We start from the raw sequence: 26,047 nt of genomic DNA on the forward strand, positions 1-26,047 counted from the left end.
GCAGCATAGACCCTAACTTTAGCAAAGGCCTTAGCCGCAGCAAGGTCCGCAGCAGGAGCCGCACAGGCCGCTGGTGCAACCACCGATGCATCCGTGACCACAGCTGTAGAACGAACCCGCGACACCACCGCGCGCTCTGTCAGAAAAAAAGTAAATAAAATTTTAATCTCTTAAATATTTATAAAAAAAATTATTTAGAAGGCTTCCTGTCTTATAATATGGGAGACAACGAAGATATTCTTACCCGTGGATACATCCAATTTGTCCGCAAGGGCCGGAGCAGTCAGCGCCGAATGAGTGCACGCAACAAGGCCCCACCTGACTCAAGTTATCGCAGCGGTACGCGCGGGGCCCGCAGGGACCTGCCATGGAGCCCTGGCACCCAAGACAGCAATTACGCACTGGCATCTTGATACTGAAACGATACAAGGATTTAAATACAAAAAACCCGACCCAACATTTAAATACTACAATACAAGGAGTTAAACAGCCATGAAACTTTTACTTAATACAAAGTAACACTAATATTATAATTAAATGTCCGGTCCGGTCCTATCTCCGGACAAAGACGACTCGTTGAAATCTTTTGTGTCAGTAATAAATGTACGGATTATTATACATAAGCGACATTATAAAATGTGAAAGCGTGGGCTTGCAATGGACGCTATTTATAGCCGCGAGCAATCTGTTAATTGTATAAAATGATTTTAATACCTACAGTTCTATTGAACTTAATATAAGCTACGGAACGGATTTGTTAGTATTAATGATGATTGAGAATTACGGTGAAGGCGATGCGATTGCATGACGTGAATTTTTGTGGCAAGAGACGAGCTGTTTCTTTTACAAAGTTGTAAATGGTTTAATGTGGAATGCAGAGTAAATTGGAGAAAATCCTTTAAACAATGATACTTCTCTACAGGTTTTCATAAGCTAGATATTATTGAAAATAAGAAGAAAGAATCATACCTTTATGTGAAACAGCTGAATAATACGAAATAATATAATGAAGATATTTTCAAGGAATCCTTTTCTTGTATCAAAATATTTTTTTTTATTTTTATTACTTTTATTTATGTAAATTAATGTATTTGTGTAATGTAATGTAAATGTAAAGATTGAATAAAAATTTCACGTTTCGCCGAAAATAATTTTATTTTATGACAATTTTTTTGTTTTTTGATTATGTCATCAATAAAAAAAACTTAAGACAAACATAAAATAGGTTTTATATAGAGATTTGTTTGAAAAACCTCTTTAATTCTACATCAAAAGTCATTACTAATAGAGAAAAAATATTAGCGATTTGACAAAACATCAAACCGTCAGATTCACTAAACTTTAGCCAAATATTTTTGTATAAAAAATAAAAATTACAAAAAAACACTGGTTTTATCAATTTTATTAACTGGTTTTGCCAATACATATTAAATTGAATATTTAAGATGCCATGTTCATCGTGCGGAGTGCCGTGTTGCGGCCAGGTGGCCGGGTACTCATACCCCGCGCCGTTCTGTGGCCCCTGCTGTGGAGTCTGCGTTGGCCCCTGTGGGAAACCTTTTGGCACTTATAGCTGGCGCTACCGTCCTGGCTGCTGTCCTTGATTTATAACATCGTCTATAAATTTCTGCTGTTCATTTATTATTATCTATGAAAAATAAATGTATTTGTGCCTTCAGTCTTTATTTCTATCTCTCTTTGTGGTTTTACATTTCGATATTAGTATGTCTTAGCAAAATTATGATCCGATACAGAAGGCATTAAAAAGGGCAGAGGTCCACTATGACTGGCCAGTAGCGGCGTTTGGGGAGAACGAAGTTAGGCGACCGCCTAAGGCTCCCAGGCGCCGCGAAGGCGTAAGAGGTGCAGCAGGCACCAACGTCTGATGCAAAGAAGCGTCTATGGTGCGCTCTAAGAAACCTTATCTTTGGAAGATTTTTCCCGGCAAAAAAAGGAGGTGCCGTAAAAACCGCGCTACAAATGCTAAAACCGGCCCTGTGACTGGGTTAGAATAAGTATGAACGTAGAAAGTATATACATATTGATGGGGACTTCTTCGTCTGGTCACTGGTCGGCGTTGGGCTATCTGCAGTTTCGATACACTTGTTTGGACTGACCAAATACAAACTGTCGTATGCCGACTGTCAAGCAGGCGGTACCGTATTCCAGTCCGTATATGGCCGTACTGAGATATAGTAGCAACGTAAGTATATGCCTTCACTTCCGGTGCAATAAACCCAGTCTGCGAAGCTATATTGAATAAGTAGATGGTAGACAATGATATTATACAATTGCAAATTTCGGCAGCAATCGTATGCAAATCACGGTCGTTGACATTTAAATTGATTCGTACGGTTATAAAGACATACAATAAATTAATAAAAAAAGTAGTGAACATGATTGCATATCGCACGCCTCGCACCGTCACTTCCGGTGCTATCAGATAGTGACGTAACGGGGCGTCACTTCCGGCGCCGCGGGCGATATTACGTGAAACCGTTTTTAAGATTCCTTTGGCATCGCCGCCTCCAGTGTGGAACTTTAATTAATTATCGCTGTCCAGCTGCCTGTGTTTTAAACAGTTCTATGGTTAATGTGTCAAGAGCGTCGGTGGCTCAGGGGTCAAGCACTTTACTTGCAATCTGCAGGTCCTGGGTTCGAATCCCGACATGTACCAATGTGTTTTTCTATTTCCGATTTACATATATACATTTATCCGACGTTCTTAAGGTGAAGGAAAACATCGTGATGCAACCTGCACATATCTGAGTAGAAATTCAAAGATATGTGTAAAGTCAACCAACCCGCACTTGGCCAGCGTGGTTAACTATGGCCTAATCACCCCTAACTTAGGGTTGACTCCAAGCCCCTCAGTGGGACGTATAGTGAACTGATGATGATTGTTAATGTGAGCTTTTAATACTATCATATTGACAACCCTACAATTGGCTCGATAAAAAGAAACTCTTTTTCAGTTTTAATACTTATGTACAAAGTACTATCTATTGCCTACATTAAGGAATAGAATTATACATAGATAATGTTCCTATTACTGTTTTTAATTAAAAGACTAGAACTAATTAATTAAATAGATAAATTCAAGGAAGCAGACACTTTTTCTATTTTAAGTTCTTAGTATTTAATAAATAAAACATTGAAGCATAAAATTGTTGTATATTTAATACACAGTATGAGAACTCTGTTAGTTTCGTCGAAATTTTGCTTTGCTGTTATTAATTTAACAGACCAATACAAAATGCTCCTTGTTTATACAACGCCTGGGAAGGCCAGGACGGTCAATTTATACTGGATTGTATGAAACAAGGGTAAGATTTCAAAGAACAACGAGCAAAGGGGTCAAGGGTGTGTCTTCTACGAATGTATTCCCGCATTACGTTTCGGTTGAAGCAGACATCTATGAATATAATTACATATTATAATCTATTTGGTTTGAAGTTTTCGTTTTAAAATGGCTGTGTTTCGCATAACGTACAACTATTATAATTATCTTCTTAACTGAAAAGAAGCAATATTAACCGAAATATATTTGATTTCTAACATTGAATGTCCGAGTGACTGATGCCTAGTCGACTATCAAAATTGCTAGAGGCTAAATAGAGGGAGATATAAACTAAGGCGCAAAAGATGAAAACTGTTACTGTCGGCGGCCAAGACCGTGTCGTGTGTGTCGTGTCGATGATCCAATGTAGTTGATTAGAAAGAAAACTACATGTTAAAGGTTACAAGACAAGTTTATTAGACTTGGTTACAATGTCAGTGCCAATTGTAGCAGGGTCCCACTGGAGAGCAGCAACAGCCCCGCGCGCAGGGCTCGCAGCCGCAACACCGCGGCATCGGCCGGTCACATCCGCCGGGACACCGCGCGAACGTTCCGATGTTGAAGTCACGATAACAACCAAATTGATACGGCATATTTAAGTATATATTTTCTTCTCTTGAATTGATGAAGGTGAGGAGAAAGTGAGTATTTGTATATATTTTTTTTATGTTATTTTATATTTTTATACAAAACTTAAGATTTTTTTATGATTTTCATAGGTTTTTTGACAATGATTGATAGCGTTTTGACAATCTGATTCATAGAAGAAAAGAAGTTTAAAAGTTTATATCGGCCAGTATTAATATTTTTAAAAACATCTTCTCCCACCATAAGATTCTAAACGACATGGTTCTGTATCTCCATCGTAGCCACGGATAAATTACACGTTTCGTCCTGCTAATATCAATAAAAAACTTTTCTAAATACTGATACTTCAATGAACTACTCTGTTTTATAACCTCTTTGGTAATGAATAATTATTATTTAAAAAATAAAAATAAAGAATTCCAAAAACAATTTAAATAAATTTTCACAATTCAATCACATTACAAACACAACAGCACGACACATCGTGTCTCACATTGTTTTTATATAAAAATTAATTTAAAAAATCGAAAAAAAAAACAAAAAATTACTTCGCAAGTTTCATCTTTCATGATATAAAATGCCTGTTTACTACGGAGGTTTTGTAGGCGGTCCGCAAGGGGGCGGCTACTGCCTGTACGCCACAACATGCAACCCTAGCATGCCGGGTTGCGGCCCCTGCTGCCAGAGCTCCTGTTAAACTGAGGTATTTATTGTACACAAAACACTCTTGACATTGTCAAATAATAAATCGAGGATCTGGTCAAAAGATACATTTGTCTAAAGGGTTGTAAAAGTCCAATGCTAAACAAATAGGCCATTGACTATGAATGCTTAGTGGAATCATAGCATAAGTACGCCAGCGTATCTTATCAAATGGTTCCTCTGTTACCCTCTTATCGTGTAAAGAACCACTCTTATTTTGAATTAATGTTAAATTGTTTTCCAGATAACGTCAAGATGAAAGTAAGCTGCAGGAGTGATGGCACGGCGGCGCTGACAGACCTTCGTAACTCATTCTGTTCCAATTCTGATATTTTGTACAATGAATAAACCAATCTACCTATAAAATATTTACTTTCATTCAAATGTTCCCAATACATTGACATGCATTCAATGCTATTTCATCGTAGCACGGCCTTGTGTGATCAGCGATATAGTTAGCTAGGGAAGCTAGTCCTAAAGGGACTCCTTTTAATAATATATTTTAGTAAATTATTCGTTTAATATTTTATTTTATATCATAGATTTAAGACTATTCATTAGATTCTGTGTTAGTTTATAACTAATGCAATTTTTAACAATAAAGACACCGTTAGCTATTTATAGACATCAAATGTGCGATACCTCCATATTAAAAGTTGGGAATATAGGGCGTCGAACTCATTGCTTGCGGATTAGTTATCACGACTGATCGATTCGATGGTATATATGAAATTGTGCCATCACACATTTCTACAATTCTATAGGGTAGTTGTCTGCTCATCCAGTTAATCAAGATACTTTGGGAAAAGCTTTTTGCATACCGATTATATAATAGTGTACCGTAGGGAAAAAAAGCAGGAAAAGGGCAGAGAAGTGCAATCAAAAACCATGACTTGAGGAGCCTTGTGTCCTTATACCCTTTGGCCTCAAATGGACCACTGACCACACCACAGGTGGCGGTCGTGAGGTACCCCGCTGCATCTGTATGAATTTGTATCAGGACACTACTGAAGCGAGTGCCACACGTGTGCCTCGCGTTCCAACAAAACTTATGAGAAACCATGTGAACTGATAATCGCTGGTCACCGGTGGCTGTGGTCGTAGACCATCGTAGAAACTTATTTCAGTTTCATCTGGAACAGACTAGTATCTAGCAATAAACGCAAGAAGTTTTGAAGTCTTTAGGACGAAATAATCTTGTGGCTGCGTACTACATATTAGGTACATAAACCCGTGAATGCTTAGGACAAAGTCAATGAAAAGCAGAAATATTTGTAAACTTTAAGCTTTATTTTCAATTCCATACATTACTGATTATCAACGGTTTGAACGAGAAATTCACTGTTCGACGCCACAAAAGATGCCACTAGTCGCCGAAGCTAGAGTATGCCGTCGCCCCGTAGATGATGAGGGGCGAGCGGCTCTCCGGTGGCCATGATCTTAGCAACAACGATAGTATCCACAGCATGGCGCGCAGCACGGCGCGCAGCAAGGTGAGCAACACGGAGAGCAGCAGGGAGAGCAGCAAGGGTAGCAAGGCATCTTTGCAGTTTTTGTAGTCTTCAGCAAAACTTCCGAAGAAACCGTACTTTATTGTACTTAATTTGAGAGGAATAAGAAACGATTTGTTTTACTTAATTAGCTTAATGTTGAAGGTTTGAAGTTTGATTTTTGTATGCCCATTGTTGTGAATTGCTTTATTAGGAAACCTCGGTATGCGCTGAGGCGTTCCATTCGCAGAACATTTCAAAATTCAATTTCACTAAATTCTTTCTTTCGAAAGAATTTACTTTGTACAAAAGAGTTTTCAAGTGTGTTTGATAAATTTTTCTTCTGCGAAAAATATATTAAATACTCCTTGATAGATATTTTAACAATTTAATGTAAAATTGCCGCTTTCTTATATATTTCGCCAAATAAGTGATATAAATTCTTTATTTTTATAACTAAAAGTAATAAGAAGTAATAACAATCAAGGCGAGCGAACATAGCCCTACACTATCCCACAAAATATTTTTGTGGTACACTTTACTACGAAACTATTTCTTTCACATTTATGCTTAGGTAGATTAAATTCATTTCTAGTTGTGTTCTCCATCCATTTGAATAAAATTAGTCCCACGGTTAATAAAAATCTTTAAATGGAAATGTAAAAAGTTGTTTGCAAAAAGTGGTGTAAGTAATTACTAGTATCAATTGCATAAACCGGGCATAGGCAGCGTGTTTGTTTCTAACGCGAAAATTTACATAATCTGTTGGCGCGCGAAAAAAAGAATGCGACGTAGGGCTGGTAGTCATTAACTCGAATAAAGTCCTAAACACGACAAAACTCAAGTAACTGCCGTATTCTTGTTAAATGGTTATTCCAGTAATAAGGCTGCTTGTAAACGATGCGATGAGAGTTGCCTTTTACACTCTTTGTAAGTAATTTTGGGTAAATTAGTATCAACAACATTTCATATGCTTTCTAAAGCTAAGCTAAGCTAAAGCCGTTAATACAATTTTAACTTAGTTCTGTAATTTATCCAAAAATGCGAAATTAGAAAGAAAGCGGTTAATTCGATTCTCTTTTTCGTATTATTAGGAGGTAATAAATTATACCGGAAGAATGACAAAAAGCCACAATAACACCAATCAGCGACCTTTTTTCATGGAAGTGTCACCCCTAACGCAGGTAGTGGACCCAATTTTCTGTATCGTTGTCGAGGTGGTGCTGGGCAGGGGTTCACCGATTTCACGGAACATGCAATCAAAGTGGGAACGCTCGCTATTTCCGGTCACTTTATTAGGTTAGATCACGCATCGTGCGCAGAAACGATTCCTAAAACTGCGCCCGTGTCGGCTCGAGCATTTCCTTTGGGCTAGTTCCTATTACCTATTATGTTGGAATTGCATTACATTAAAATCGGTTGTAATTAACTCGCAAGTCATAATTTCCATCATGTTATTAACTACAAGCTTACTAGAACTTCGTAATAGTACCTAACGACGCCATTGCCTCGTGATGATAAGATGCTAGAAGTAATTTGTCTTATCAGTAAATGTAACTAGGAACTGCAACAATCTTACTTCGTAGTCGTAATCTTACTAATATTATATATGGGAAAGTTTAGATTGATAGATGGATGGATGTTTGTTTGAAGATATCTCCAGAACGGCTCCATGGATCTCGCTAAAATTTGGCACAGATTTAGAACATAGCCTGGAAGAACACAATAGCTACTAATTATGTTTTGTTTTAATTTCACACGGGCGGAGTCGCGGGCGAAAGCTAGTTATAAAAAAATCTCGTTATAAACCGACAGCTGGGTCGAAGCAGATGTCAGTTGTAGTGGGACATGTATATTGCAGGAACAGCACACACAATAAAAGCTTGGCAATATAGTAGTAGTTTGGAGAATCCATCATTTGATTCCCAAGCCCCCTCTGGTTCCGAGAAGCGCCGCCAGCTGCCGCAGGCTCGAACCCGGACCCGTGTCAAATTGATGTCGCCAACAAAAACAATGCTCACGACTGTTTCTTGTTGAATACAAAAAATACATGTTAGTGTGTGCAGTAGCAGAGGAATATTGATTTATTACATTTTATTGATTGATTTTCGAGGATTTTATCGTAGAAATATGGTTTTTGTCTTCTCGAGCGAACTCGGAGCGTTCCTAATTTGCGAAACAAATCGATCAATGGATTATCGCATAGAGGACAAATTGAAGGCAACATTAGAATAGTTTAAATATTTTAACAACGGAAAGGAACGAACAGGAAGGAGAAAATTAGTAAAAAGTGATTGCATTATTATTGATTTAGAATATATATAGTAATTTTAGAAGACTTATAATCGAATCGAGACAACTAACTTAGTAAATTTCCTAAAAGTCAGAGATGCTAGAAATCCATAATCTATGACTCTAAACTCCTGACGCCATATCACTCTTTTTACTTTTACTACAATCTGTTGCATGTGTTGCGAATTTTCGTAGTAACCAATTTAATCGTTTATAGTTCCAAGATGGCGTGAAATTTGACATTTCTGTGAAGTTGTGATTCGGTGAAAACGCGTCCATGCTCGTGTTTCTTAGTAGTGAGTCAGCTGACTACGGGGAACGGACACCTTATTAATATTGTTTGTCATTTTATTAACGAAGCTAGCACTTTCAGTCAAGATACAGGGAAACATAACCTCAATTTCGTACTTGGAATTCCTATAAACTATTCCTGTGTAAAGTTTCTTTTTGTTATTATTTGCATGTAGATTTTATAGACCGATAAGGATATCAGTGGGACTAATACGAATATTTCTATACAGCAAAAATCTCAAATTAATTTTGTCACATTTGACGTTGGTGATCGCTTGTCGTAAATATTCATGCCAAGCCCACTGATACGTAATAGTAATAAATGTGTACGAAAATCATCTCAAATAATTTGAACTTATGTGTTGCAATTTATCACAAATTTCATAAAAAACGGTTCAAACGATTCATTTGAAAAGAATCGATAAGTGGAACTGTAACAAAAGATATTAATCATCGAATTTCACGATACTTAGTCGCACTGAGTCACGTATTGAGGGGTTTGTTTGACTTACTGCCTCGAACAAAAGTTATTTGCTTTTATTGTTTGATACATTCTAAGATTAATATTTTGTAATAAAAAAAGGTAAAGAAAAGATATATATTACTAGCTGTCGCGAAATTAAATAAAGAACATAATTAGTGAGCCTATGTGTTCTATATGTATGCCAAACTTCATTGAGATCGGTTCAGCCGTTTCCATCCATCGAAACATTCGCATATAAATGATAAAATATTAGTAACATTATACTAATATTAGTTGTCGATCGCGACTCCGTCCGCACGGAATTAAAAAAAAACAATTAGTAGTCTGTGTTCTTCCATAATCCAGATTCATGCAGCCGTTTCGGAGATACATCCTTCTAACAAACATCCATCCATCCAAAAATTTGTATTTATAATATTAGTAAGATTAGTAAAATTATCTTGTGTCAATGTTTTTTTTCTATTAGTCATAGTTCTGGGACTAATTACAACGTTCGAGCGCTCTTGGAATGGAATGTCGGTTGCATTCAAATTTCTCAGTAAAATTGCCCATAAAAATAACAGTTTAAGAAGTTCGCGGTAAAACTGCTCATTCACTATCGATGCTGTAATGATATCGTACCGGACACTGATTTAGTCACCGATAGTCCGAAATACTTACTAAAATTCTTGTACAATGTAAAAAAAGATTGTTTATAACAATGTCAATTATAACAGTGAAATTAAACTGCTAAAATAGCATAAATCACACAAAAAAAAGAGAAATTTAACTTATACACGAATATGAATCTAAAAAAAATTAAGAACGTGATAAAAAGGTGGCCAGAATAATTATAAAATCATTTTGTTTTTCATAATCGTCGAAATTACATGAATAAGATATATTTTTGCGTGTTTTAAAACAAGAGACTTGATTTTACTAGTATAAACAGTTCATCTGTAGCGATTTAATGTAGACTAATGATACGATATTGCATAAATGTTTTAGCGAAGAGAATTAAAGATAATTATCGTATCTCTCTGCACCTCATTTTTATCAAACTTACTCTATATATCCTTTGCAAAATGCAAATTTGCTTTGTAATTGAATACAAAGTAAATGTATCGCATTATTATATTCTCAGAAAACAAATAACATCCTTTTAAACGATTTCTATGTAATTTTAATAATGTAAACATCCGTTGTAGACACGTTTACTGTGTAGCGAAATCATAACAACGCGAAAGACATTGACTTAAATAAAAATAATTAGTTATTGTTTAATTTGAAATAAATTAATTATTTTTGTAAAAAATAATTATGTTATTGTATTCTTAACGAAATAAATAAATGTTTTTTTTGCCAAAATACAATTATTTTTGGTTTCCATTATGCATAGTTAAAGTTGAATTTCTAGGGTCTGATTAGAGTAACAAGTTTTTTAAACTAAGAGTTTACGCAGTTCCACTATATTCTCCGAAATAAAATGAACCCTAAAATGAAAATAATTACAAAAAGCTACAAATGTTCTAGTAATATAACATTATTACTAGAACATTTGTAGCTTTTTTTTAATATTGTTCTAAATATTCTGGAATGAATCCAAACAATTCGAAATGTTCTTAGAATCAATGTGGTAATTAAAATTTATTTATGTTTCAAAGTTATGATGGTACTATAGTGGTGGTTGTTTTATTTTAGGTATAATATATTATCGTATTCATATTTCCCCTTAAAAATGATGCAATTACAAAAGTATAAATAGCATTAACTAAAAATACACCCTAAGCGTTTTGAATAGCAATGTTTCAATTAGAACAAATAATTTACTAGTTTAGGTTTGTAGGCGCAGCTATATCCGGAATAATTGGAATATAATGACCGTTTCGAACAAGCAATATCATTAATTCCAGGGAAATCGACCGATCACTGGAAACCGACGCGCGGACATATTTGTTGATAGAGTTAATTAATTTCCCTTTATGCAACGCGGCGGAAAAATTCTGTCAGTTGCCGTAATGCTGTAATTATTTCCGACGTTTCTGTGAATTCAAATTACCTAATGCTTTGTACCACTGGTTTACATCACATTTTTATTCATATTTTATTTATTTACTAGTTGTTACCCGCGACTCCATGCGCAGAGAATTAAATAAAATTTAATAAGTTGCTTATGTATTCTTCTAGGTTATGTTCTACATCTATGCCAAATTTCAGCGAGGTCTATACAGTCTTTCTGGAGATACCTTCTAACAAAGATCCATCCATCCATTCAAACAATCGCATTTATAATATTATAATAGTAAGATTGAATTGTTATCGAAATATTTACATATATATTTATTTATGTAAAATATTCTGATTTATCTCTAACGTACAAAAAGGGGTTTAGGGTTCCGCGGAACCACGTAAGTTCTTGCCACCAGAGCATAAGAGGCGGAGTGGTTAAGTACCTAACTTTTAATCTGTTGGTGCGGATTCAAACCTTGCCATGTGTTTTGCGATTTTCAAATTTCATTAATACCGCATTTCATTGACCAAAGACAACTGAATACTATAAAAAAGATCTTCATAGGAGTTTAAATAACACAACATAAATTATTTTTAATAATCCTTTATAAATTTAACAAGAATATATAACATAGTATCACGCAGTTTATTTAAGAAACTCTTCGTTTTTTCCTTAAAGGTATATCTTCGTTTAGATTGTTCTCATTATCAACCGACAGGGGAATTATTTCTGTGATCGCGTCATTTATGTCTTCTTCCTCGGCTGGAAAAAAATAATATCTTATTTTACTGTTTTCTTCATAGCTTAAAACATCAAATGATAAGTATTTTTAGTAAACTAGTAGACTATGAATAAATTAAAGATGGCCGCTATTACAAAATGGCCTATACAAAATTTATACTATCCAATATGGGTATCAAATTATAGAATTTGACTATTTGATATATTGTTACTTGTTAATTATTTACGTAGATTTACACACCAGTGTCAGTCTGCTCGTCACCAGCGCTGAGAACTTGCTGCAAGAGTGAGGCCTTTATCTTGAAGTCGCGCGCGATGCCCAAAGAGAAGTATTGTTGATAATCAACCTAAAGTACAAAATAACTAACATTAGAACAATAAATTAGCGTAGGTTTCCAGTTCTACGAATTATATACACTCACATAACCCTGTTAACCCAAAGGCACAGAAAAAAAAGCTTGTAGTAATTCCGATCAGGGCGCTAGTAGAGCTAAAACTGACACTTAACCTTAGCTTTGTTGGCAAGCAATGTCGCGTGCTTGTTGAATTGCTCTGCTTCAAGTACCAGGCGCGGCACGAGGCGGCTGTCACGACCACGCCGCGCACCCTGCTGCTGCTGGACCTGCTCCAAGTACGTGATGAGACAGTCCATCACTGATGATAGACGTTTGCCTGATATCTTCAGCAGACGGTCCAATCTAGAACGAAATATACTTACTACACTAGAGGTTGCAAATGATAGATGTATAGTACAGAAAAACTCTGTATGTACTGTTGTATATTAATAAGGTTAAACATTAATATTTTTGGAAGGGAAGAAATGAGAGGAGAAAGAGAGAGAGAGGTTTAGTTTGTAAATAGCTACATTACCTAAGCGCAATAGCTAGCTCGGGTTGTATATGTCGTACAAGGGTGGCGAGAAGCGCATACAGACGCACGCAGACAGCGAGCACGCGGTCGCCCCCCGCCGCCGCAGTACGCAGGCGCGCCACGCCCCCCGCCCACCCCGCCAGCTGGCAGAGCTGCACCACCACGCACTTGTACACCTCCTTCACCTCTGAAACATAACACACTTACTGTGAATTTCTAATGCCTAACATATTATCATCTCTTATTGAAATATACTGAGATAGCATTAATTTTTGTATAGTTACAAAAGTAATTTGAAATCAAACGACGACTAAACATGTACTATTGCGACTGATCAAATAAAAGAGCGTTTCAAATGGTATTATCTGTGTCATCATCATCATCATCAGTTCACTATACGTCTCCTCTGAGGGGATCGAAGCCTACCCAAGTTACTCATCATCTCATTTATGTATTATAGTATTATATAACGTCTTATTATTAGATAAACCTTTTTCAATCCTCGTATGATGAGGTGGAGTTGCAGTGTCCAGCGCACTGGACAGATCCCGGGCACGGGTCAGTAGATGTTCCACGCACTTGAACCTGTAGCCGAGATGCGCGCACACGTGGTTCAGAGCTATATGTCCAGTACGCGAGTCGATACTCGGGAATGTACCGGAATCTTCCACGTCCGATGAGTCTTCTTCCTATTGCAAATACAGTAACTTTCAGTTGGCACGTTAAACAGATCAGTACCCTTGTTTCCAATGTGCCAACTTAAATATATACTTTTGTATATAATGTAGCATGGAATAGCTCTATCACTTTCTAGTCCCTTGTTATTTAGAGACCAAATCTTCTGTTTCACTCACACATTGGTTGTACTAAAATAAAAATGTCACTAAAAGCCTTGTCACGTTTGTATGTACTGACATCAATCCTGCCGAGTGCAATAGCGAGCTTTTCCAGCAGGTCGTCCAGCAGCTGCGCCTCGTGCTGCTCGCGGCATGCGGCGGCCAGCAGCGGCACCAGCAGCTGCAGCCAGTCCTGCTTGCTGCGACGCACGTACTCCTCCATTTTTATTATAACCTGGAAACAGACAGCTGAAAAACTCGCCTACAGTTATTAAAGTGAGTTTCCATTGCATAACAATGTTGCCATCTCTCATTCTCTTCGATGAAAATAGAGATAGCAATATATTCAAATGTTAAGATATTATTTCGAACGTACGTTTAATTTCGATATCTACTAATATTATAAGTTTAGATGGAAAGATCCTTTCTTAAGGTATCTGCAGAAAAACTGTATTGATCTCGCTAAAATTTAGCATAGATGTAGAACATAGCGTGGAAAAATAGGCTAATATTTTTTTTATGGCACACGGAGTCGCGGGCGACAGCAGGATGTATAAAAATGATTTTATACATTTCAATATTATTATACTAACACGACTCATCTCCTGGCTGGGTTGCAATGGTGTCTCCAGCAGTAGCGTAGCGAGCTGGCACAAAGCTGATAGAATCTTCTTGCCTGTCGCGTCTGCATCTTCTGTGCCGTCTACATCGAACTGCGCAAGCGCAGTGTGCGTGTGCTCCAGGATATTAGCAATACTAGCCGCCACTGTTGTGTCTGTCAGTCCTGCTGTAATATACAACTATTTAAACCTCTTTTCCACTAACCACACTCTGTACTTGCTCTCAGTCGCGGCTGAATCAGTGAAAATTATATGTTTTTAACTTACTGATATTTGGTATGAGTGATTCTAATTTAGGCGAGTAGTTGCTCGACAAGGTCAAGGTCAGACAAGTTTTGAATACATCCAGACAACCCAGCGCTGTTTGCTCGTCAAAGTCACACAAGTCTTGAAATCTGGAAGATAAAGGTTAACTGTAAGTTTGTTTATTTTTTACTTATAATTGTAAAATTACTAATATATCTGTACTTTTTATCGTTTTTTTCTGAGACCAAAGTCTCTCTCATTGTCTTACTAATATAAATAAGAAAGTTTAGATGGATGGATGGATGTTCGTTTAAAGGTATCTCCAGAACGGCTGCATGGATCTCGCTGAAATTTTGCATAGACGTAAAACTTAACCTGGAAGAACACGTAGGCTCCTAATTAAGTTATTTTTTAATTCCATGCGGACGGAGTCGCGGGCGACAGCTAGTCTTTGATAAAGCAGGGATAATAATATGTTTTAAACAGAGATTTCGGTTTTAGGAACCAACCATTTATTCATCTATTGCGAAACAGATGGTGAACTTAATGACACCCTGTTTAACATACCTGATAACACATCTCCTATACAATAAAGCTGCTATTTTGATGACATGTGTGAGCGCATGTCGCGTGTGACCGCGCTCCGTGACTGCAGCCAGCACACCGCGCACCACCCACTGGTGGAAGTCACGACGTGCCCGGATCTGATTGCGCTGCTCCACTGATGACCATGGCACCTCCTCGCTGTAACACACATACGTGAGGATTTTGACGGAGAGGGGAACGAGCAGGGGAAATAATCTTTCTGTGGGTTCCCTCCTCCGTCGAATAATGGTTGGTAGCACTGCTATATGTCTATAACAGCGGTTGCTTCATTGTTGCCGCGAATTTCGATGGTTAATTGCTTATTTACCACCATTTAACAAAAAAAAACTTACTATATTTTATTAAGGAGAGAAGATATTACAAAGTGTCAACGAATGACACTCTTCTATAACAGTCGACCTAATTTTGATTTTTTTTTCACACGGGAAAAATACTTTCCTGCTAAATAAATATAAAAAAATATATAATTACCTGTACAACAAGACAAGAATCCTCAAACAAAACTTAAGGTCCCACAGACACGGTAAAGGTTTGAAAGGTCCAGCTCTGTCTTTCACCATGTTGGACAATTTAACACCTTTGCCTTTATCCTTCTGTGTTTTCTGACTCTTGTGAGATTTCGTTGTTTCTCCTGTTTCATTAAGTAATGATTTGGTATTCTTTTTAGATTGTTTTGATGGTGTCTGAAATGTAAAACGAATATACATTAATCTACAACAAAATCTTACTAATATAATAAACTAACTGTCGCCCGCGACTCCGCCCGCAAGGATAAATAAAAAAAACTTAATATATAAATAAGTTAAATAAAAAGCCGCTCTTCAACGCTTTCAAATTCGAAAAAAAGAATAAATAGTATCCTATGTCCGTCTCCTGGCTCTAAGCTACCTCCTCACCAATTCTCAACCATATCAGTAAAGCCGTTCTTGAGTGTAACTAACAAGACTTTCTTTTATATATATATATATAGCCAGGAAGAACACATAATCTATTAATCAAGTTCTTTTTTATATCCGCGCGGACGGACTAGCGGGCGAAAGCTATCTAAAACAAGAGACTAAACTCTTATATTGTCTATGGCTGTCTTTCTGAATATATTTTTTTCATTCAAAAAAATGACATAATTTTTGGGTTCCATTTCAACAAGGAGGAATATGACAAATGTGACACTGCATGATGACGTCATCTTCACAGCGTCATGTTATGTACCTTGGTGTGGTCCATCAGTTCGTTGCTGGCCTTATATAGCTTGTATAGGTTGGTGGGGGCGGTCCTGGTGGCGGGGCTCCACTGCATCACGAGGTGCGCCGCCAGCGCCCCGTAGCACTGCAGCGCTTGTTGCACTTTGATGCACTTCGCCTTCGACTCTGGTGTTAAATCTGATAGACCTACATCCTCCTGGATATAGAAATATGATTCTTAGTTAAATAATCTTATCTCTTAATATATCGTCATATCTTATAACATTTTTAATATTTTTAAGTAAAATAAAAAAAATCTCCATCCTTATATTGTTTCAAGTTCTGTCTAGTAAAGTTGCAAAACTAACATACAATTATTTACGTACGAATCATCACTAAAATGTTATAATATAAACTAGGTGTCGCCCGCGACTCCATCCGCGTGAATTAAAAAAAATCTTGAGATATATTTAAAAATCGTATCTACAATATTATTTGATTTAATAATTTTTACCAAACTGAATATTACCATATTAATATTAGCAATATTATCAGCAGTGCACAGTTTGTCCATGACAATGTTGAGTTTGCTCTTGAGATGTGCGCTGGCAGTCTCCAGCTCAGGGCTGGACAGTATGTCCTCCAGGTCCTCCTCCACCGGCTGCAGGAACTGCGCCACCAGGTACAACAGTCGCGAGATCGGTTCCTGAAATGTTTTAACAAGACTACAATCACACACAAATTTTATCACTTTTTTACTAATATTATAAATGTGAATGTTTATATGGATGGATGGATGTTTGTTTGAAGGTATCTGAAGATCGATTGCAAGGATCTCGCTGAAATTTGGCATACATATAGAACATAGTCTGGAAGAATACATAGTGTACTAGTTTTTTTTTTAATTCCACGCCTGTCATTATACAAATATTGTGGTTACTCAGATAAATAAATTACCTTAGAGACTAGTTAAAGCTGCTTGTGCTTTTTTTACTATAAAATGTAGAACAATATATGTATGAAAATACATACAGTAAGTAGAGCAGAGGTAGGTGTAATTTGTACACAATCATCGAGTAGTATACCGGCACCATCTTCATCTTCAGGCAGGAACTTGCTCAGGTGTTCATACAGCAGCTCCAATACAGCCTCGTGCAGTGCTGCCTTGTCTTTCACACATTCGTATAACTCTGCAAAATATCAGATAAACGAATCATACTAACATTATAAATGCGAATATTTGGATGGATGGATATTTGTTTGTAGGTATGTCCGGCTTAATAGATCTTGATGAAATGTGGTACAGATGTAGAATATAGTCTGGAAGAACACATAGGCTGCTTAATTTAATTTCGCACAAAGTAGCGGGCAACAGCTAGTAGCTTAAGCTTAAGTACTGACTCGACTGGCGATTTTACTTTGTTACAAAAAAAACTGATGATTGCCACTTTTTGAATGAAATTTTAATGACAATAATAGGTTTTTGTACAGTGAAAAGCACGAATACACAACCCTTCTTGTAAAAATACAAGTAAAATATGTGATTATACTAACCTGTGTAAAATAACTGTTTAACATTCGCATCTTGTACTAAACAACGGCGCAGTATTGACACCACCTCCATACACATCGCCTCGTTACGTATCCGTGACGTCACACTATCAACAAACAGAAACAATACAAATTAATAAATAAAAATAATTATTTAATTTCACCCAAATTAATACATAGTCAATTTAAAATGATACATATTTATCAAGAATCAAAGTCAATGGAATTAAAAAAAATATGATCTAAGCCAGATGTATAGGGGGGGGGGAGGCAGATAGGTAAAAATATTTTTTTTCCAAAAGTAACGCTTATTACTTAGGGAATGGAAGAAATGAAAAGCAATACTTGAGTTACCTATAGATAGTTTATGTATCTATTTTAAATTATTTCTATTCTGTAGGGGGGTGAGTTTCTCTCATTGATCCCCCCTCCACCCCGTTACTTACGCTCCGTTCTGCGTGGCGTGTACATCGACAGTGAGCTGGGTGAGATATGAGTGTGCGCTGAGCTGGTCTCCGGAGGCCTGGCTGGAGGTCAGCGTGGCCGACAGCTTGATGTGTCGCAGCACTGTCAGGAAGCCGCACACAGACAGACAGCGGTGCAGCGACTCCCTGCACATTACTGATGCTCACTTATGTTGATGACACCGATGTAAACTATCCTAACCTGAAACTTTCTCTTTTTAGGGTTCCGTACATTAAAAGGACTAAAACGGAATCCTTATAGGAATTTGTTGTCCGTCGGCCTGTCTGTCGAAGCCCTTTTTTCTTTTTTTAATTTTTTTCCTGCTGCGCAATCTTACTAATATTATAAATGCGAAGTTATCTTCAGAACGGTTGCATGGATCTCGCTGAAATTTGGCATAGATATAGAGCATAGTCTGGAAGAACACATAGGATACTAATTACGTTTTTTTTTAATTCAGCGCACGACATACGACAGCTAGTATTAAAAAATTAAGACACCATTTTGTACGTACGCAAATTTCACGTCAATGGAATTTTGCGTGCGTACAATTTTTTTTAAAATTAGATATGCAATTAAATATGTCTTTTATTATCAGATCCTCGTTAAAGTCACTCGATCTATACCTTGCGTATAATCCCTTGCGGCAGACCATCACCAGAGCATCTCTAACCCTGGTGCTGAAGCCGAGCAGCGGATGTACAGCGGCCAGCACCAGCGCCGCGCTCTCGTACTCCGTGCCCGATGGCTGGCAGTTCTCCAGGATCAGGTTCACCTGGGTGCATGGCTCCACCGACACAGGAGTTAATTTGCACAATATGTAGAAACATTCTGTAAATAAACATAATCTTACTAATATTATAAATGTGAATATTTAGATGGATGGGAGGATGTATTTTTGAAGGTATCTCTGGAACGACTTTATGGACGTAGAACATAGCCTGGAAGAGCACATAAGCAACTAATTATGTTTATTTTTAATTCCGCGCTCATGGAGTCGCGGGCAACAGCTAGTTACTTTAATAAGCGTATCGTTTTTTTTTTACGTCAACTTTCAAATTCGAAAAATAACTTTTGTATGACAATTCAATTATTAAAACAGGTGACAAACAATTTGATATCACGCCTTGACACTAAGAGCAAAGCAAAAAATAAAAACAAAAAAAAAACAAGAGGGATATTACAGATTAAAAATATGTCCACAAGGATATTAACTGACCGCTTAAGTTGGCATTACTGGGAGATATATACTCCTGACGTGTTACTCAAATGCTTTGTATACCAGACGGGAGCGTCGGTGGCTTAGAGGTTAAACACTTGACTTGTAATCTGTACCTCCTGGGTTCATCCCACCATGTATCAATGTGTTTTTCGATCTTCGATATACATATGTACATTTATCCGACATTCTTACGGTGAAGGAAAACATCGTGATGCAACCTGCACATATCTGAGAAGAAATTCAAATATATGTTGTGAAGTCAACCAACCCGCACTAGGCCAGCATGGTTGACTATGGCCTAGTCACCCTTAACTTAGGGTAGGCCCCGAGCCCCTTAGTGGGGACGTGTAATGAGCTACCAGACATAGTTGACAAAATCTTACCCGAGTACTGTCTCTGTGCGACATCACCACACAGTCTGTCAGCGAGCTGACTCAGTATATGTCCAGTGGTAGCCGGCTGGGTTTTACAGAGTCGTACCAGTATTAGTTTCCCGTGCGACCACAATACAGACGCTACTGGCCTGACACGAGACACGCCAAGTAGAGAGAATGCCAAATTTATTAAACCCAGTACAGTTAACTCTCGATGATTGGCACTGGAAATGTTAATATATACTTTATTTGGTAAAATTATTCAATTCACAGAAGTATTACTATATAATTCTGCTATTTACAAATAGAACTTCTGCATTTGGTATAGTAGTATTCAGATATCTTGTTGGCTTTTAAGTTCGGGCGAGTCGAGAAAACAATGTTAAGTTAGCTGGGCGTAGAGTTGCGAGAGGACGGAACTACGCAGCGCACCGTTGACCTTGAGCCGACAAGATATTTGAAAAGAACTATACAAATGTTTCATTGATGAAATGATGCTTTTTTACTAGATAATAACTACCCAAAGTTCTTTTACCTCTCAGTAGTAAGTACTTTAAGTACACTGACTACGTCGACATCTGGTGGTAACACAGATCGCACCCAAGCAGACTGTTTGCAACGCAACTCGTCCAGCGCACGCTGTTCTATTGCTGATTTTATTGCCTGTGAAGAAAATTTTAAAAAAAATCATGTAAGTAGTCATTGATAGATGAAACTAGAAAATTAAGACGAATTTTCTTTTCGTGTAATTTCATAATTAATAAACAACTTGTTAATCTTAGAAACTACTAGCTGTAGCCGGTGACTTCGTCTGCGCGGAATTAAACAAACTTAATAAATAGCTATTATAATAAATAATAGACTATAATCTACATATGTGCCAAATTTCATCAAGTTCTGAAACATTCCGGAGTTACCTTCAAACATCCATCCATCCAAACATTCACATTTATAATATTAGTAAGAGTAAGATAAATAGGATACTACATGAAAAAAGGAATTTAAACCCACTATAGTAAGCTATTATACGCTATTTATGTAACATTGTGTTAAGAACTGAACAAACCTTGCCCAAGCAAAATCAAATAACCGAAGAAAAATTTTAAGAACACTATAAAGAAGACTTACATCTAAGCATACAGATTTAAATTCAGCTCCCTTGTCCGACACTGCTAGAGCAATATCAATGAGGAAGGGAGCTCGCAACAGTTGAGTTTTTGGCCATGTCTTGATGTGTTTCTTTATCAGTTCATGTTCCGCAGCACCTTGTGTCATATGATAGATACATGTGGAGAGACAACTGCTTAATTCAGCTGGACTGTGTTGTGCTGAAATAGGTCATTTATTTTAGACAGACTGTTGCTATTAAAAACTTAATAATTAGACTATGTGGTCATCCAGACTATGTTATATCTGTGCCAAATTTCAACAAGCTTTGTTGAGCCGTTCCGGAGACAACTTCTAACAAACATCCATCTAAACTATCGTGTTTATAATATTATTAGTATATAATTACATGTAAAAAGAGCTCACAATACTGTATCTAGATTCTTTAATACAATTGACAAAGATAGAATTGGGAAATTATCAATGTACAGAGTTATTTAGTGTCTACTAAGGGAGACACTTAATGACTTAACGGTGAAGAAATATAAGTTTTTGTTTGTGTTTTGTATCCAACTATAAAAAGTAATATTACCTAAATCATCAATATCCATGGTTGTAGATTCAGAATCCTGTGGCGGAGGCTCCAGTTTACTATACAGATGTAAGTTAAAATAATGACTTAATTGCGCCAGCACTATTTCTAAGTTATATAACTTGCATAATCTGCAAATTTAAGAAATACAACTTTATATTATACTAGATGTCACCCGCGACTCCGTCTGCGGGAGATTAAAAAATAGATAGCAACCAATTCTGAGACCTACTGAATATGATTATGAAATTTTAAAAAATTGGTCCATACATTTCGGAGGAGTATGTTAATAAACATTGTGACATGAGGATTTTTCATATAAGATTTTTACAAATTGTCATTTCCTTTCATTCTCTTTGATAAAACATGCTAAAATATATGAACACATGTTTCATTGCAGTGACAATTCATAGTAATTCAAACAAAATCATACCTTACAAGTCGGTGAACTAGTGGTGGAAGTTCCGCAGGTGTTAAACCCATGATATGTGAACATATCTTATTTACAACTTGTTTATGATCATTTTTAGATAATTCAATCTCGCTAAATTGAGAAAAAAGAATTTTTTTTTAAATATTAAATAAGTAAATGTAACAATTTAAAGGCTTTATGCATAATATGCAACAAATGTTAAAGCAAGTACTTTAAGTATGTTACAAGTTAGGAATAAAGTAAAGAAAATGCCCTCTCTCTTTCTCTTTTCCGACATATAACGCCCATTACTGGGCAAAGGCAAAGATTGGTCATCTGCTACCTGTATCCATAGTACCCCACAACCTTGACCAGAATGCCCGACCCCACTGTATCAATCTCTCTGTAGGTGCCACTTCAGAACTTTGCAGCCCCATTGGCTGAAAATGGTTCTATATTCCTCAAAAATCACTTACTAAAATAGATTATTAATACTAACATGAACATAGATGTAAGTTGTACTAGCTGATGATCCTTCCATTTGCACTGACAAAGTGTGCGTATACACTGCTGTTTGTATTCAGCACCAGTCATATCAGTACCGCAGTGGTTTACATTGTTGTAACTTGATATTGTGTTCAGACATTCCGGTAGGATATCCTTCCATCTAAAAACATTTTGTGGTCTTAATATGGATATCCACATACAAAAAACATTGTTATTTCCATCAGTTACTTAATCTCCTAAGAAATCACAAAAGGGATGTAACTATTTCCATTACATGGGTTGATTATTATGATAATAATGAGAAAAATGACAAGGTTTCTGTACAAGTATTGTAGCAGCGGAAAACCATGACAACAATTTGTAGCATCCTATATATAGATTTAATGTTGTCATAATGATATAAATAATTTAAAATATTGCTATTAAACTCACATCATATTGGTATCACTGTCTTCAACAATAGATTGAATACAATCATCACACCATTTGACTAAATCTGTGAGATTGTGTCTTGGTAGTTCTGGCAGCACTCTACTCATAATATCACTGCTGTGAGTTAAGGAAGTTGTTTCTTTTCTCAGTGTATTTAGTACTACATCTATTATCTGTAAATATAGATATACACATAATTATATTGAAAAGAAATTCATTAAAAAATCATTGAACCTAATTGTCTGCGACTAATCTTATACCATGCCTTTCAGTTCATAACTTATATATTTTTAATGTAATTTAACTTAACACTATACTTACTTTAATTTTGTTATTACCCAAACGTTCATCAGATATTCCATTTAATATACAATCAAGGAGGCCAGCTCCATCGGAATTTAAAATCCGCCGCGGTAGAAAACTGATAATCTGGTGAATAGTTTACAAAAATTTTGAATTAGTACTTAATTATCCCTTACTTTAATTTTAAAGTTGAAATATTTCGTACATACCTGATCAATTTTTAATTTACAATATTCTCGCAATTCTTCACGTTTGCTGTTATTTTTGCCAAGTTCTATTATTTTAGCGAATGTTTTGATTCCGTCCATTGCTGAAATTATAAACATATAGAAACTAATGGTAATGAAAACAAGCTATGCTCAATAAATAAGCGAATCAACTTCAACTTTATGTTTTGAAAATTTCATAAGTACCCTACCAATTCTCTTTGAACGTGTTTATCGATTTGTTTTGGGTTTCGCCGCCAAAACAAATCGTAATGTCAAAACAAATTAATTTGTGCCGCAGATTAAAAAAAACGACTTCAACATTTCTATGGATTACAAAAATGTTAACCCAGTTATTTTTATAAGCGTTTTAGTCATTTCAGTCAGTTATTTTATATATTCTTTGGTTTTAGTTTTACCAGTCTTTCGAATAATCACTAGGAAAATTGTTCAGACCAATAAGAATGATTTTAATATTCCCAATGAACAAATAAATGAAGGAAGAAATAGGAAAAGGTAGGAAAGCATTTACCAAAGATTTAATCAAGAAAAGGCAAATCAAGTAATTTATTTATAAAATTTATTTTACTAATGAAAGGTACGTACAAAACTAATAAGCAGAAAGCAGATAAGCAAACCTGTAAGAAAAAACATGGTATCACCAAAGAGTATATAAAATAAGAGACGGGACTCTTGACTAATTAGATACACAAACGGAGAATAAAAATTGACATTTTCAATGCCAGCAATATTATGAACAAGTCTACGTTGCTACCAACCTAAAAAAATCAATCTGTCAATTTCCGTTTTGACGTTTGAAAGTATTATTCGAGGGAAAACAATTTTGGAAAAATAAAACAATTTCGTTAATTGCAACTTTATTTAATCTTCTGACTAAAGCGAACATATTTTAAGAACGAAACATAATGCTCATTGCTTTCGTAATAATACCATTATTGTTTAGTTCACCAACAAAATACCCCAACTTTGATAAATGCTTATTTGTTCCAGTTTGTTTATTTGATAGATCATATTTTCTGATAGAACTGGAGTAGTAGTGCCACTCTTGTCTTGAGAAAAAGAATAACACTGGAAAGAGATTAGCTCCTCTCTGTTGGTAAAATATTTAGAAAATTGCTAACAAGACAATATGCATTGAAGCAAAACAAATCGTCATCATCAAGCTCACTATACGGACACACTATACTCCACTGAGGAGCTCGGAGCCTACCCTCAAGAATGCGACTAGGTCTTATTCAACAATGCAGAGCCAGTGAGGGTTAGTTGACTTCGCACATATCTTTGAATTTCTATGCAGTTGTATGCAATTTGTAATTACAGTAAGAATGTCTGATGGATGTTATCATGAAATTCGAAGAACTCATTACTATATAGCGGAGATCGTACCTGGATATGTAAAATATGATCCGGTCAAGCGCCAACTGCACTGCCGACGCTCCAAATAGTCCCCTAATCCAAACTTTTCCTATCAAAACATTGCAAATGTACAAGTCATGTTAAATATTATGTACTGTAAAAATAGAATACAATATTTAAGTTTTACTTCTCAAATAAATTCATAAAATTATCATGAACCTAAAGATTCCGCATTTTAACTCTTTTGTTATTACTATTCTCCATAGATGTGTAACCTATAGATTCCTTAACGAGGAAAAATAATGAGCTTAGGAGGCATCATTTTAGGGAAAAGTACCTGTGTTGAAATTTAAATTACTTGTAAGAAAATTGTATACAATCTCTGTTTATTTTTTATTACTTAGTTCAAAAAAAGTATAAGATCTATAATAAGGTGTGACATTTGTAAAATCCAAATTTAATAAATTAATTTTGTTTCATATTTTTCACTAAATGGTTTTTTTTTATCTTTTGTACTTGATACTTAATTCCCTATATTTTAGTATATTTTTATTTTCTATACACTGCATTTCCCAATTTCGAGAAAATCTTATTATGTTAGTGTATATTTTATATTAAAGTCTAATACATATTTCTAAAAATTGTCATAATATTAACATCAAACTAATATAAAACACTAAATTATAATATAAATAATGTATAGGTTACACATCTACATATCAATAATGACATTAATATAGTTATTATGCTAGTGCATTTCCTGCAACATGGTGACTCTTTTTTAGATTTGCGGTTAAACTACTCTATATAATAAGTTATTTTTCAAAATTTAGTTTAGAATTACAATATTTTAAACAGTCAAACTTTGTAGCACAGATGTTGCAGCGACATGCAGTCAGCAATTCTGAAGCAGATTCCTTCATTTAATAATTCTGTAGAACTTGAAGAAGTGCAATCATTCATCTGCAACAGTATGAACATAATCAACATCAATTTAATTATTGCTTTTCACCTAATTACATACCTTATTAAAAAAAAAACTGGTTTTCTTTGATTATATAGATTTCTCCCCATTTACTTACAAAACTTCTTTGAAATTCAATTCTCTACAATGATGGAACTCACAAACCATGTAAAAATGATGATTAGTTTTTACAGGTACAGATTTTTTGGAACTTCTATTGCCTGCCCATTTTTGTGAAATGTCTATGATAGAATCATA

General features: G+C 35.8%; 1 protein-coding gene and 1 long non-coding RNA gene across 4 annotated transcripts in view; one reads left to right on the plus strand and one right to left on the minus strand.

Annotated features, from left to right (window-relative positions):
* The first annotated feature begins 4,379 nt into the window (after positions 1-4,379).
* On the plus strand, positions 4,380-4,996 carry LOC106118903 (uncharacterized). The gene is made up of 2 exons (XR_001227937.1): positions 4,380-4,631; positions 4,875-4,996. It is a non-coding gene; the product is annotated as an uncharacterized LOC106118903 (long non-coding RNA).
* A 6,787-nt stretch (positions 4,997-11,783) lies between these two features.
* FANCI (Fanconi anemia complementation group I) overlaps positions 11,784-26,047 on the minus strand; it is a 16,085-nt gene continuing 1,821 nt past the window's right edge. Inside the window, exons 1-26 of one of the 3 annotated variants that reach the window (XM_013313907.1) lie at positions 23,661-23,733; positions 23,452-23,552; positions 23,261-23,368; positions 22,940-23,112; positions 22,500-22,667; positions 22,022-22,132; positions 21,589-21,719; positions 21,018-21,217; positions 20,425-20,552; positions 19,899-20,113; positions 18,920-19,124; positions 18,275-18,439; positions 17,832-17,935; positions 17,310-17,467; positions 16,807-16,983; positions 16,306-16,494; positions 15,568-15,779; positions 15,058-15,234; positions 14,512-14,639; positions 14,218-14,411; positions 13,704-13,859; positions 13,279-13,477; positions 12,789-12,975; positions 12,427-12,616; positions 12,160-12,265; positions 11,784-11,939 (exon numbers count right to left, since the gene is read on the minus strand). In XM_013313907.1, coding sequence (XP_013169361.1) covers positions 11,827-11,939; positions 12,160-12,265; positions 12,427-12,616; positions 12,789-12,975; positions 13,279-13,477; positions 13,704-13,859; positions 14,218-14,411; positions 14,512-14,639; positions 15,058-15,234; positions 15,568-15,779; positions 16,306-16,494; positions 16,807-16,983; positions 17,310-17,467; positions 17,832-17,935; positions 18,275-18,439; positions 18,920-19,124; positions 19,899-20,113; positions 20,425-20,552; positions 21,018-21,217; positions 21,589-21,719; positions 22,022-22,132; positions 22,500-22,667; positions 22,940-23,112; positions 23,261-23,368; positions 23,452-23,550 — 3,993 coding nt within the window. In that variant the 5' untranslated portion in view covers positions 23,551-23,552; positions 23,661-23,733 and the 3' untranslated portion in view covers positions 11,784-11,826. The other 2 variants (XM_013313906.1, XM_013313904.1) reach the window with 2 other exon arrangements.

The sequence above is a fragment of the Papilio xuthus genome, unplaced genomic scaffold (assembly GCF_000836235.2).
Source record: "Papilio xuthus unplaced genomic scaffold, Pxut_1.1 DF827542.1, whole genome shotgun sequence".
Classification (NCBI taxonomy): domain Eukaryota; kingdom Metazoa; phylum Arthropoda; class Insecta; order Lepidoptera; family Papilionidae; genus Papilio; species Papilio xuthus.